The sequence below is a fragment of the Strongylocentrotus purpuratus genome, unplaced genomic scaffold (assembly GCF_000002235.5).
Source record: "Strongylocentrotus purpuratus isolate Spur 01 unplaced genomic scaffold, Spur_5.0 spur5_contig_869, whole genome shotgun sequence".
NCBI lineage: Eukaryota > Metazoa > Echinodermata > Echinoidea > Camarodonta > Strongylocentrotidae > Strongylocentrotus > Strongylocentrotus purpuratus.
In genome coordinates this window covers 507146-521418 of record NW_022145578.1, presented here as the reverse complement: position 1 = coordinate 521418, position 14273 = coordinate 507146, and the positions used below count along the sequence as shown (strand labels likewise).

The window sequence follows — 14273 nt, the reverse complement described above, 5'->3', positions numbered from 1 at the left end:
CCCAGGTACGCCACTGGTTGATGTTTGTCAGTTTCCATATATATTCCATTATTCCATCTGTGCTGTGTTTCCCTTTCTCACACAATTTATGAAAGTCAAAATTTTTATTCGCAAACATTTCATCAGGTTTAGTGCCGTCATCCTGATGTATTCATCGTTGACAAAAAAAATATGGGGGATTCCAATGATGGGGATTCCCCACTGCAAAACTGACTTTTCGCGTTTGGATCATACTACTTGTAAAGCGGGGGTTCTAATATATATGAGTTTTAATAAATTAATGCTCTTTTACGTACTTTTTGACTGTTATTATTTAAATCTAATCATATTCAAAATAAAATTTAGAAATAATTACATTTATTGCATAATGATAAGAAATAAATCCATACACAAAATTTACGAATAATAATTTGACCCCCTCTTTAAATGCAATCGCGCATCAGCAAACTCAGATAGCCACGCCAACCATTCCACCACGTACCACTGATCTGAACGCTAAGTTTTCATCACTGTAGGACTCGCCTACGTACACGACAGAATGAAGGGACCTGAAAGACGTTTACTTACGTTAAATTTCGTATAATTTTTCTGTCGCGATGGCTGCTAAGGTGAAAATTAAAAAGCCTAGCTACAGGGGTATCTTGTTGTATATTCAGAATAATTTGACTCAAGAAGAAAGACATAATTGGGTGTTTTTAAAAGAATTACCCCAGAAGGATACAGAAGATTGTGAGAACAATTTCCGCAATTTCTGGGTTTACATGTTAAACAGACCCAACGAATTTAATTACGGCGAAGACGATCCGAGTGAACTGTTTGATGACCTGCTTGACATTGGACGTCAGGATATATGCAAGGCAGCCAAGGAGAAGTATGGTAAGTATGAGAATGAAGATTAGCCTGTCGTATGCATTTGAGTTCTTCCGAGTCTGCGATATTAGGGGGGGGGGGGGGGGCGGGTTGAACAAATATTGGAGAAGGGAGACCAATACCAAAAGCTAAAATCTTAATTACCCATTTCTAAATGTCAGAACTAGTTTTAAAAGAAAGCAATTATCTTACACTATGAATATGACTGACAAAGAAAGCGGACAAAAAAAAAACAGTTCCTTGGGTAGACAAAGGAACATCCCTTCACAATTGTGTAAAAATGTGTAGAACAGGTGTCACATGCATATTCACCTGTTCTACACATTTTTACATAATAGCAGTGAAGGGATGTTCCTTTGTCTACCTGAGGAACTGTATATTTTGTCCGCTGTCTTTGTCCATCATATTCATAGTGTTAACTACGGGCGCGTTCATGCTTGATTTTGACGGCCAGAATCAGGCATCTGTTACGCGTTTACAGGTAGTTTAAAACACGATTGCGTTCATGCTCACTTTTGTAGAATCACCAAAAAACGGCGATCACGATCGCCGATCGTAAACTCACAAAAAGATGCGTTTACAATTTGTAAACGCGTTTAAATGGGGTCAACGCACTGACCTCTAGTGGGTCTACGTAGCATGCGCACACAGGTTTGCGAATCCAGCTGAAGGCCACCCAAGGAGAATTGCCTGGAGAAGTGAGCATGAACAGTGCACCGTGGAACTGCGATTACGATGAGCGTTTACGATGAGCGTTACAAATCGCTCATTCTGCCTTCAAAATCAAGCATGAACGCGCCCTAAGACAACTCACCCATCTGTCGACTCCAGAAGTGTCATAGAATAGGAGATATTTACACTGATTTAGCTCCAAAAGTGATCTACACTGTAGATTTACCCTTATCTATCCGTAAGAGCCTAGCACTTAAATTTCATGGTCAATAATATATGTTCAGAGTTAGACAGGCCCGAGGGAATTGGCATGTCATTGCCGGGACAAAGTCCAAAATGACATTTAAATTCCGCCCGAAAGTACAGTCGCTATAGTCTTGAATCAGTCGCACACACTGACACAGTACTTTTAATACGAGTTATGCATCATGTCCGACGAGCCGCGCCGCGATCCTGTAATCGAGCCTTCAATGTGCGTACAATCAGCCAACAGAATGTAGTTGAAATAAAGACGTGCATACTTTTAAAAATTCACTAAAAATCAAAATTGGCAGGAAAGAACTAATTGATAAGAAATACCGTAGGCTTGTATTCCAATATTCCAATAATTTTATTATTACTTAATGAGAAATGATTTCAGTCTACTGTACAATTGACTAGAACGAGATCCTATATTCCTCTTGCATGTCAAGCTCAAAACTCAATCCCGAATCTATATCTACATGTACTTTCGATCTCTCTCTATATACCTAACACATCTTCAATCATGACACGTTTTTCTATCCCATTTCTCATTTGGAGTATAGAATGTTATCCAGAATGTTAGAGTGGAAACTTACAACAGAGCTCAGCATTACGCCCAAATCCTAGAGGCAGGGCTTGAATTAATGCAAAGCCACCAAGGCCATGGCCATGGATGCCCCTTTGATTGGCCTCAATGCCCCTCTCACTGGCCTTGGAGATTTTTTGTGCCCTTTCCAATTCTTAATATTTGTTCTGTAATATAGAGCAACATATACATGTAGGAATGTGCCCTACAGAAAAGTGGCCTTGCCCTAAAAACATTAAAATTTAAGGCCTGTAGAGCTGGTACTACTTCTAGTCATGTATTAAAGAGCACAGAGCCAAACTTGAATTTTACAAGTTGCTTCCGTCTTGGTTTGTAAAATTGCTCTATAGCGGAGCACGCAGTCGAAGTTCCATCTATTTTTTGTATGCAATGGAAATAAAGAGAGACAGTGCAGACACTTTCCTGTTCTTCCTATTTTAAAAATGTCATTGTTTTACAATTATGCTGCATGTATTTCATTGCCACTGGTTTTATTAATTTTTTCCTTCTTTTCTTTCACTTTAATCTGAATTATAGAACAGCTTATAGAGTACAAGCGGTCTCAGTTAAGTAGCGAAGGACAAGGATCTAGCCCTTCTGGCTCAGGAACTCCTGCTCCAAACCCGCCGTCTCCTGGATCACCTGGTGTAGGTAGTAATATTAGCCAAGGTCCTGTTCCATCCCCGAGCACGCCCAAAGGTCAGCCTTCTGCGTATTATCCAGTCTCTCCACCACACAACAGCCCAAGATATCATCATGGTGGTACTTCACCTGGAGCAACAGCTTATGAAGCACCACGCAAAGTCCCAGGATCACAGTCTCCGGGTTCAATACCAGCAGCCTCCCCTACCACTTCACCGGGAGCAACAGCTTATGAAGCACCACGCAAAGTCCCAAGCTCACAGTCTCCGGGTTCAATACCAGCAGCCTCCCCTACCACTTCACCGGGAGCAACAGCTTATGAAGCACCACGCAAAGTCCCAAGCTCACAGTCTCCAGGTTCAACACCAGCAGCTTCCCCTACCAGTGGATACTTACAACAGAGCTCAGCATTAAGCCCAAATCCTGGCGCTGGTACTACTTTTAGTCATGGATTAAAGAGCACAGAGCCATTACCACCAATGCCAAGCAATGTCGTCCAAATGCAAGGTTTACCCAGTGACCAGTCATCTGCTGGAGTGGTCCATGCCAACACTGGTCAAGATGTCAGTTCAGTTAGTTTACAGAGATCTCTAAAAAGCAAGGAACCTGTGGGTAATCCTGCGGTTGTTAATCATGGCTTGAAGAGCTCAGAGCCACTCCGAACAATGCAAAGTAATATGGTACCAGGGCAAGGTGAGCCTGTTTCAGTGACCCCTGCTCATCTGTCTCCTGCTAACTCAAACTCTCTCATCAGTACAGCATCACCACTTATAAGCAATGAACCAACTGGAATTGGCCATTCAGGTAATGCTAATGCTGAGCAGCTTCCACATTCCAGTTCAGGATCGATGATGAGTTCAGCAAGATCTTTGCGCACTAGTGATGAACAAGCAGCTTCACAGATACAAGTTCAAGCACACGCTTCATCCCTGGGGGCCGCTGGTAACATCAATCACACCCTAGAACATGCGATCCAACCATCCTCAACACCTGATCATCTAAGGAACATCCAACGACTTGTCGATCTCAGTCTCAGTGAGGCAGAGGAGATTGCGTCAAGGGTTACAAGTAATCCCAACCAACAGCAGCCTGTCATTGGTGAAGGCGACACTGTAAGAGACAGTGCAAATGCCCCTTCTGGAGCAGAGGTTCTCCCAGCAGATGTTGTCAGAGACTCTGCATCAGATCAAGAGCAAGTTGGTGAAACTGCAGCAGGGGCACACGCTTCTTCCATTCTTGACTTCCGCAAACCTCGAAAAGACAAGAAGGTTACAAAAAATTGAGAGGCTACCAGGTGGAATTAGCTGACCCAGGACTCCAAGGTGTCAACTATGTAATCTGTGCTCCAACAGGGTCAGGAAAGACCATCACCGCAGCTCACATTTGCCACACAAATATGATGAAAATGAAGGAAGCTGGCAAAGAAGATGACTTCAAAGCCATCTTCATTGTTCCTACAAGGCACTTGAAGAAGCAGCAGCGAGATGGCTTCCAAGATTTATTCGTTCCAGGGCAGGTTACATCTCTTGCGGAAGGGCAGATGTTCCGTGATGCCTTTGAGAAAGGCAATGTAAGAGTCTTGATGATAACTTCCCAGGTGTTAGTGAATGCCCTGACCCAGAATGAATTCAAGCTACCTGAAGTGTCTATGCTGGTATTTGATGAATGTCACCACACGACCCTGAACCACCCTTACAATGAAATCATGCGACATTACCTGAGGGAGAAGAAAGCTGTTCTAGTTCAGCAAGGAGTACCTGAAGAGCAGTGGCCTATAGGACAGCCTGTAGGACGTCCCCAAGGAGGAATACCCCAGGTGGTTGGTAAGTTGTCCAAATTTAAATACATTCTTAAATTTTTGCCTGCTTTGGCTGCCTGTTCAAATATGCAGCAGCAAAACGTTGCAAAAAAAACACCTACATTTTTGTTTGTGTATTTATAAGCGAATGGCAATTTTGAGGATATATTTTTTTTTTAAACGCTGTGGCGCCATCGGCAATTAAAAGTTAACATTATTATTCTAATCGTGTATTATGAGATTTTCGAATCATCATAATTAGACAAATGGGCTACCGGTATGTATTGCTGAAAATTACAAACAAAGAAAGGCACCAGACAATTACAGAATGAGACATGGAAATCTTTAAGTTATTTTGAGTCATAAATAATTACAGTTTCAGGAGCAGTTATGTTGCTGGGATGTTGCTACCTAATTTCTTTCACATGTGAATAAAAAGTATATTAACATGAAAGTTGAGCAATTTATTTTCTATCTTTACAAGGGGACTGTATTTTAAAGGAAAGTCTACCCCCAAAATAAGTTTGTTTCGATAGAGGCAGAATAATAAGAAAATCAGGTGAGTGAAAGTTTGAGCAAATTTTGAATGAAAATAAGAAAGTTATGAATTTTTGAAGTTGTGATCAATCAAATACAAATGGGCAACTCTGTGACTTATTATACGAGCTCTCCTTCATTTGCTTTGTGCATAATATTCCATAAAATCATGTTTTCTTCGTTATTGATGACGGAATATATATTTGTTCCTTGCAGGGGGAGTATAGAAACATATTTGCAATTATTATATTTAGGGTGCATGTATGGTTGAAATTTTTCTTGAGGGAAAATGAAAATTTTAGATTATTTTAGTACTAAGCAAATGGAAGTTGAGCTCGCATTTAACGTCATAGAGTTGCCAATTTGTGTTTGATTGATCACAACTTAAAAAATCCTAACTTCCTTTTTTTAATCGGAATTTGCTCAAACTTTCACTGACTTGTTTCTCTCATTTTTCTACTCCTATTAAAACTAACTTAATTTCAGGGTGGACTTCCCCTTTAAAGAGTTGGGAATGAATTGATTCAAATTGATTGCAACTCAAAATTAATCGCAACTGTGTATTAAAGGGATTGGGTATATTTGTCTCAGATTTTAAACAAAATCCTGGATTTAGCTCATACTGCAATCATAATTACAAACCTTTAGGTCAGTCAGGAATCCTTTGATGTTTACAAGCTGATCGCCCGTCTGATTATCAAGATATTTATGATTGGCATTCAAAATTTCATCAACCCTTTTCCCAACGGTTTTTATAACACTTCAGTCTATTGGCCGGGGAAAATTAAAAATCGGTCACTCAAAGATTTTTTACTTGTTTGAGGCACTTCATGATCATTTTGAGGCGCAACTTTTTTAGGCCTTCAACATTACACCATATCACAGATGCTGATCATGCATCTCAGATTTGGCATTTTTGAACAATTAATGCCTTTAAGAGATAGTAGATGCGTTTAATTATCTCCTCGCGGACGAAGTCGGAGGGGATATAGAATCGCTGCCGTCCGCCAGTCCATGCGTCCGTCCGTGCGTCCGTAACAAATTTGGTTTCCAATTGATAACTTCAGTAATGATTGATGGATTTTAATGAAATTTGATATGAAAGTACATGATATCAAAATACAGGCTAAGTTTGATTGTGGAGTACGTAGGTCAAAGGTCAAAGGTCATAGCTCATTAAATATGCGATAAAATACACATCTGGTTTCCGATCGATAACATTAGTAATGTTTGACAGATTTTAATGAAATTTGATATGAAGGTTCATGGTATCAAAACACAGCCTACAGTAAGTTCAATTTCCGAGTATGTAGGTCAAAGGTCATAGCTCATTAAATATGCGAATCTGGTTTCCATTCCATAACTTGAGTAATATTTGACAAATTTTAATGAAATTCGATATGAAGGTACATGGTATCAAAACACAGCCTTAGTTCAATTGCTGAGTATGTAGGTCAAAGGTGAAAGGTCATAGCTCATTAAATATGCAAAAACACCTAATTACATATGTGAAAATGTGGTTAACTTCCTTGCCTAGTAATATATAATAGACCAATGGAGGTAACCCTGCGAGGGGATGCTACGCTTTGCGTTGACTTGTTCAAGTTATGATTGCTTCAAATCAATCATAACTCTTTATAAGACATGGCCCAACACTTAAAGGGACATTTCAGAATGTTAAATCTGAGATGCTCGGCCCTACGTGATATCAGTGTCTGTGATATGGTGTTACATTAAAGCCCTACAAAAATTGCGCTTCAAAGTGATCAAGAAGTGCCTCAAAAAAGTAAAAACCGTTGAGTGACCAGTTTTTCCATTCTCATTTTCCCCAATAGACTGTAGTGTTATGAAAACCGTTTGGCAAACGCAAAATTTGATTTTGTTTTTTCAATCATAAATATCTTGATAATCAGACAGGCGATCGGCTTGTAAGAGTCATGAGGTTCCTAACTGACCTAAAGGTTTATAATTTTCATTGCAACATGAGCTAAAACAAGGATTTTTTTGAAGGATCTAAGACAAAGTTACCTGATCCCTTTAATGTTCTTTTATTCTGTTTGAATACTTTTCTTTCCTACATGTAGGGCTTACTGCATCGGTTGGTACAGGCACCTCTGACGATGCACATGGTCACATTGTTACACTATGTGCAAACTTGGATAGCTATGGAGTCATGATTGTCAACAAGCCAGAAAATGTGCAAGAAATGAAGAAATACAACAAGCCACCAGAACAGGATCAAATACTTGCACTCCCTAGGAGAGAGTTAACCCCAGAAAGTTCCCGCTTTATTGAGATCCTGGAAACCATCATGGAAGAGATTGAGCAGAAAGTCCTAGCCAAGCACCAGGACGACCATGAAGGCATCACTTTCTCCTCCCCAACATATGGAACTCAAGTGTACGAGAACTGGATTGCCAAGATTCGTGCTGATGCAGAGCTTCGCTTCCCCAACCTTGAAATCTGTGCCAATTATCTGTTCCGTCTAAACCTAGCCCTACTACTGTACGAGGATTTACGCGCCACGGACGCACTAGAGTCTATGGAGATCTTCAAGCGACAGACAAAGGGGAGACAGGATGAATTAAGGGATGGCGGGACTGTAGGATGATCTATGAGAAGAACTTGCAGGAGCTGACGGAACTAGCGAGTAAGGAGAATCCGCTGTCCAATCCCAAGTTACTCTGTCTACATGAGATGATCAAGAGGGTGTATAGCAAGGAACCGAAATCAAAAGGTGAGTATCGTGGATTTTATCAGATCTTTAATTATAAAGCCAAATACGATGCCAACCACTGCCACACAATAAAATAATCTTATGTGTGATGGAATGTTAAAGTGGGGGAAAAGGTAGTGTCAAACAATACCTTTTATATCTTCATGAATAACACGTTTTATTAAATAGCTGTATGTATTAAATAGCGAAATAACTTTCTTTTCAGCTTTGCACAAGACAACTCCTGTATTATAGATTGAAATTCAAAATGTGGATTTCCTTAAATTGATGTCAATTAAATATGAACTTGTCCCATCTTGCCCAATACGTTTGGTTTATATAATAATAATGATAATAATAATAATAGGCATTTCTATAGCGCCGTCTATCTAGATAGTTCTATTCCAAGGCTTATAAGATTTGTTTTTCACAAAATTGGAGTAGTGACAGACATCATGGCTCTGTACTTGAATGTACAGTGTATATTAACATTTAAAACAAAAATTTCTTTGTAGGGATTGTGCTAGCAAGGACCCGTTTTGCAACACATGCCTTGCTGAAATTCATCAACGAGTGTGATGAACTGAAGAAACTCAAACCTCCAATTAAGCCAGTCCGAATAGTTGGACAGAGCGGAGATATTGATCAAGGACTAACACTGGCAAGACAAGAAGCTGCGTTGAATGACTTCAAAAGCGGTAATATGCCTCAGAGTTTTCTTTTAGAATGTTTGAGGATACTGTCTTTAAGGGTGCTACCGTGCTTGTTTGTAATACAGTGCAAGTAGCATCTGCTCTTGAAGATTGCTACCCCACAGATAATACAGATATTGTAAGGTAGTTTACAGAATCCAGAGCAGAATAAGACTCAAGTACTTTGCACTGGGAGTTCATGATGAATTGACCGTTCCATAGAAAGTAAGTCATCATGTTTAACCTGCCGAATTCAAAGCCCAAGATAACTCACGGTGTAGTGTTTTTAAAGAACAAATTATATAGCAATCAAGTAGTATTCAAGGGGTTGGTAGGAATATACATGCACATAATACTTTGACTAATAATTGAGGAGGCGCGATAGCTCAGTCGGTAGAGGAGTGGTCTCGTGATCCGTTGACTCGGGTTCGAAACCAAGTCGATGCGCTAGTGCCCTTTGGCAAGGCATTAATCCTCATTACCAGGTCCCTCGGAGAGGACCTAAGGCCGTTGGCCGTCTGGTTGCTTACTTACAAGCATTTATGCTTTCTTAGCTGTCAGGTAGAATAACCACCACCATATTCAATTACATGTACTTGTTGATAATAGTACAACAAGGTGTTTCTATTTTGTTTGTTTCATTATAAAGACCGAGCTAATCTCCTTGTGGCCACTGATATCGTCCAGGAAGGTTTGGATATTCCTGCTTGCAATGTAATCATCAGGTACAACTTTGTCAGCAATGAGATTGGAACGGTGCAATCAAAGGGACGAGCAAGAAAAGAACGGTCCAAATGCTTCCTCATCGTTGAGAGGTAAGATCTAGTTTGCAAGGTTGACAGCTCTGCATGTATATGGTCAATGCAATTCAATTCAAAGTTATTCAGGCTGTTCTTTTTTAATGCATGATTTTTGTTGGGGGTTTAGGGCACCTGAACAAGCCTTTAATTACTTGCCAAAATGCCCGGTGTCCCTGTTGTCCCTGAAAATATCTGTATCCCAAATCATTATCTTGCATAGGAAAGTTGAGTCACCATAGCATGGGTCTCTTGGTGGATGCTGGAAAGTGGGAAAAGAGTTAATGATGATTTTCCAGGATGAAGTTGTCCTGGATTTTTTAAGCTTAATTTTGCCCGATCTACTATTCTTTTTTGTGTACAGTGGATCAATTAACGAAGGAAGAGAACATAAGAACAGAGAGAGGGTTGAGCAGATGGATAGAGCGATTCGTGATGCAAATGAATTACAACCACAAGAATGGCATCAAGAAGTACGTCAGAGGCAGGTATGTGTAAATCAAGAGTCTGCCATGAATATTAAATGCTAATAATATTCTGTTCTTTTACAGCTCAAATCACCATGCACTTCAGAAGGACTTTGGAATTTATTGTGTGTCCCTTAAAAATCAGCAGATTTATATTCAAAGTTTTTAATGATTTTAAAGTATCATCAAAACAGTATCTTGCTTTGTATGTAACAGGCTCTATACTGCTATACTATTTTCAAAATGTTAGCTTCAAGCCGTCACATTAAACTTCTGTAAAAGAGATATTTCAAATTTGAATAATGATAAAAGTGACTATACCGTAGGCTATATGGACCTGAATTCACTTGCTTAGAAAAGGATATGCAAGGAACCCGAGTTTGAGTAGTTTGAGAGGATGATTTTATATTTACAACATGTCCACCAATTATTTTGATTGGTGATTGTTCCCCCCCCCCCTCCCATTTAAGAACGACAGAGAGGGAGACAGAGATAGAGATGGAAATACATACAGTTACCATCTAAATCATTCGTACCCCTTACAGGTGCGTACGCAGGGGGGGGGAATGTCAATTTTTCAAATGTCGAGACCAAAAAAAAAGTCCTCTTACCCCCCCCCCCCCCCCCCCCCCCCCCCCCCCCCCCCGCTTATTCAGCGGCTGACTGAGTCGTTGCAAAATTTTGGCCCGATTTCAAAATGTTAAACCCCCCCCCCCCCCCCCCCCCCCCCCCATTGAAAAAATCCTGCATACGCCACTGACTCCTTGTGAATTTGATGTTTTTTTGTATGTTTCGTTTCTCACAATTGAAGGGTGGACTGGTTGAATTAGGGCCTTTGTTGACATACTTTTAGATGTAATCTCTAATGTGTCACTGTCACATCCTCATGAAACATAAATCGGGACAAATCAATATTTCACATTCTTAACATTTACACAAGGTAAGGGTACGAACAATGCTGTTGTTAGAGAGAGAGAGAGAGAGAGAGAGAGAGTTATAAAGCGAGAGACAGACAGAAAGAGAGAGAGAGAGAGAGGGGGAGGGAGGGGGGGGGGGGGTGGTGGAGCTCAGCAATTGGCATATTTACTGCAGAACCATCTATACACATTTACTGCATTGTCATAAAACTGAAAGGTGTATGGAGCCTAATCATAATTATATAAACTGTCCTTTTTTAATTTAGGCTCCTCACACTATGTATTGTCCTTTCCTGTTGCCTGTTGTATCATTCTTCCCTCAGAACTTTACTGTATTTACAGATTTTACAGTGTGCTGTCCTTGATTTCAGTTATCTACCAGTGTTGTTTTGTAACCAACTCTTCAACTTGTATAAGTCTTAATCACTTTTCATGTAAATGTGAAAACAAATAAATGTCAAACTTATAAAAAATTATCAAGACCTTAATAAAAGACGGTTCTTTCACTTCCCTCTTTAATAGCTGACCATCATTAGGGAAATAGAGGAGAAAGAAGAAATGAAGAGAATCCAGCAAAAGGAGAGCCAGCAAGTAGATGTCAAGCTTCTGTGCAATAAATGTGAGAAATTCATCTGCAAATCATCTGACCTGGAGAGGAGACTATCCAACTACACCTGTAATGACCCCACTATCGCTGAAAGGACACGCAATGTTCGCACCGGTTGTATAACTTTTAGAGAGTCTAGAACTGTCGGTAAGTCTAAACTAGGTGATATTCTTTGAGGTGACCAATCACCAACAAAAATACTTTGCTTTGTATACATCAGGTTCTATTTAAGGAATGTATTTGAAATACATGTATTATTCTTATAAATGAAGAAAAAAATTGTAAGGGTAAATATGATCTGATTACGGTAAAGTTAAAAAAGTGACTTTTTATAACGTGGTTATTAATTGTTATGCCTTCGCCCACTAAAGGTGGTGCCAGAGGCATTATGTTTTGGGGCTGTCCATATGTCCTGTTTTCTCTTTATCGCAATATTTCAAGAACCACTTTAAATATTAACTGCAAACTTGATGAAAGTATGTATCACCATGGGAAAGCAATCCTAGTAGATTTTGGAGTAACTAGGTCAAAGGTCATGAGGTCAACTTGGGCCACATTGTATTTATTATGAGATAGATATATCAGAGGCTTAAATATATTCGACTGTTTCCAGTTCAAAATTAATTTATACTAGCTTCAAAAGGGTTGTCAGGTAGCCAATCAAGACTATAAATGAGTAATTTTGCAAAGCCATCGTGTTGCACAAAGCAATCATTCTGTCAATTGGTGCCTATTGTTTTGTCTGACATTGCATGTGTGGCAAAGGAGTTACAAAGCAGAGACGTGAAGAAAGCAAGTGCCCCATTGCATATCTTTGATACAGGTGAACTATATAAACTATATATAACTATTATCCTCCCATTTCTACCATTCTTTACCGATACAGGCATTATAAAATGCAAATGTGGTAACCAGCTTGGACAAGCCTTGGAGTTCATGCGTCTGCATTTATGGAAACCTGGATATAACCTGAGCCCAAAGAGCTTCTTGTTCATGTACAATGATGACCCAGACAGCAAGCGAGTCTTTGCCAAGTGGAAGAAGGTGGATTTTCCTATCGCTTCCGAGGAGCAGTAAGCTAGGGGTTGATCCTTAAATTGGACACTCTTGCTAAGCCCAGGAAAATGTTGTTGATGTCGAGTTAATAAGTCATCGGACTTTAGATCACAAGGTATAGGGTTTGATTCCCTCCCGCAGACAGATTTTAATTGACGTCTACGATTGCGACACTTTTCCGAGGTAAACTCATTGTGTACCTGGTAGGATGTATTCCATAAATGCACTGAGAGCTACGGTTATCGTAGCTAGAGCCGGGGTAATAATATACAAATATTGACTGCTTTCAGGGGCATGGTTAGAATTATTTCCCAAGGTGATCTCAAAACTGTACTGAGACCTGAGATGATGTTGAGGGGCATAGTACAGTCTTGAGATCAAAGAGGAGCTATAATTTTAACCATGAACCGAAAAATAAGCAGTCAATATTTTGTTTGATAATAATGCATCCCAGTGTCTATTCTGAAAAAGAGATATTTTAACAAAACATGCCTGACAAAATGAATGTATTTGTAGAGTCAAGGGAAAGTTATCCTTCTAAGATCATTGCGCGTCTCACTGCCCATATTCAGTGTTAACTTCACTCGCAATCATTGCGTCATTGTATTGTACGTGCAAGTAGAACTATGCCCAGTCAATATTTTTTTGCTATACTGCCCCGCAGTTAATAGCGAATTTCTTGCCTGCAGTTTTGACCAATCAAAGGCAAGTTAAGCAAAGGCCTAGAATTTTGATATGCGGTATATATATATACCCCAAAGTTTATATACCACATACTGCTTTGTAAGGGCATACAGATATTATTCCATGATGTAATACATGCCTTTAATACAGGAATGGAATGTTAATAATATGATTATATCAGAATCGTTCTGCAAAATCAGATGTTGCTGCTTTGACCTTTGAACTTTGCAAGCTACACTGGGGTCCCTCTACAGATGATTAGACCAAAATAGACATATTCATTTGTCCTTGTGGAGTGGGAGAAGTGCGATGTTCCTTTTGCTGCAGAGAAGAAATAATGAATTGGCCAGTCATACAGCCCTAATCTTTATGAGAGGAGAAGTTGTATACAAATTTTTAACAAAGAAACCTTGTTTATAGAGTCGATAGTGTTGTTTATAGAATCAAGCATCGACTTCATAGAATGGCAACGAGCAGATAAGGTGTTCCCTTGAGGTACATGTTCAAGTATATTATGTCTTAAAGATTATGAAAGAAATATCAGTGTACGTCACTGGCATCGGTTCTTGTGCTTTTCAGTGAATGTCATTTTCAGTAATTTTTTCTCTTCTTAAAATTCTGATATTTTACTAATCCATATAATACAACTCATTTTTGATTAGAAGATTATGAAAGAAATATCAGTGTACGTCACTGGCATCGGTTCTTGTGCTTTTCAGTGAATGTCATTTTCAGTAATTTTTTCTCTTCTTAAAATTCTGATATTTTACTAATCCATATAATACAACTCATTTTTTGCATGTTAATCAATTTAGCATGACCTGTAGCTAGTTTTTCTCCAAATACAATTCCATGATATGATCTCAAGGTTAGCTCTAAGATTGCAATTGTGTACCTGCTGGTTTTGGGATACTGTGCTTTAAAAATATATTGTTATCGTTATTTCTTTCTCTTTTGTTTTTCTTTTATGTGTAAAAGTATATTCTGCA

General features: G+C 39.3%; 2 protein-coding genes across 2 annotated transcripts; both read left to right on the top strand.

Annotated features, from left to right (window-relative positions):
• The first annotated feature begins 478 nt into the window (after positions 1–478).
• Positions 479–4380, top strand: LOC115920394 (mucin-1-like). Its single transcript, XM_030976132.1, has 2 exons — positions 479–876; positions 2909–4380. The coding sequence occupies exons 1-2, from the start codon at positions 597–599 to the stop codon at positions 4294–4296; spliced, it is 1668 nt and encodes a 555-aa protein (XP_030831992.1). The 5' UTR covers positions 479–596; the 3' UTR covers positions 4297–4380.
• Positions 4381–7892: 3512 nt separating this feature from the next.
• Positions 7893–13932, top strand: LOC115918388 (probable ATP-dependent RNA helicase DHX58). Its single transcript, XM_030976140.1, has 6 exons — positions 7893–8085; positions 8580–8762; positions 9406–9571; positions 9918–10041; positions 11460–11691; positions 12431–13932. The coding sequence occupies exons 1-6, from the start codon at positions 7956–7958 to the stop codon at positions 12619–12621; spliced, it is 1026 nt and encodes a 341-aa protein (XP_030832000.1). The 5' UTR covers positions 7893–7955; the 3' UTR covers positions 12622–13932.
• The last annotated feature ends 341 nt before the right edge of the window (positions 13933–14273 follow it).

Coding starts and splice junctions, on each gene's coding strand:
- LOC115920394 (XM_030976132.1), top strand. CDS start 597: ATGGCTGCTAAGGTGAAAATTAAAAAGCCTAGCTACAGGGGTATCTTG. Junction 877..2,908: donor GGCAGCCAAGGAGAAGTATG/GTAAGTATGAGA, acceptor TCTGAATTATAG/AACAGCTTATAGAGTACAAG.
- LOC115918388 (XM_030976140.1), top strand. CDS start 7,956: ATGATCTATGAGAAGAACTTGCAGGAGCTGACGGAACTAGCGAGTAAG. Junction 8,763..9,405: donor GTTGAATGACTTCAAAAGCG/GTAATATGCCTC, acceptor TTCATTATAAAG/ACCGAGCTAATCTCCTTGTG. Junction 10,042..11,459: donor AAGAAGTACGTCAGAGGCAG/GTATGTGTAAAT, acceptor CCTCTTTAATAG/CTGACCATCATTAGGGAAAT.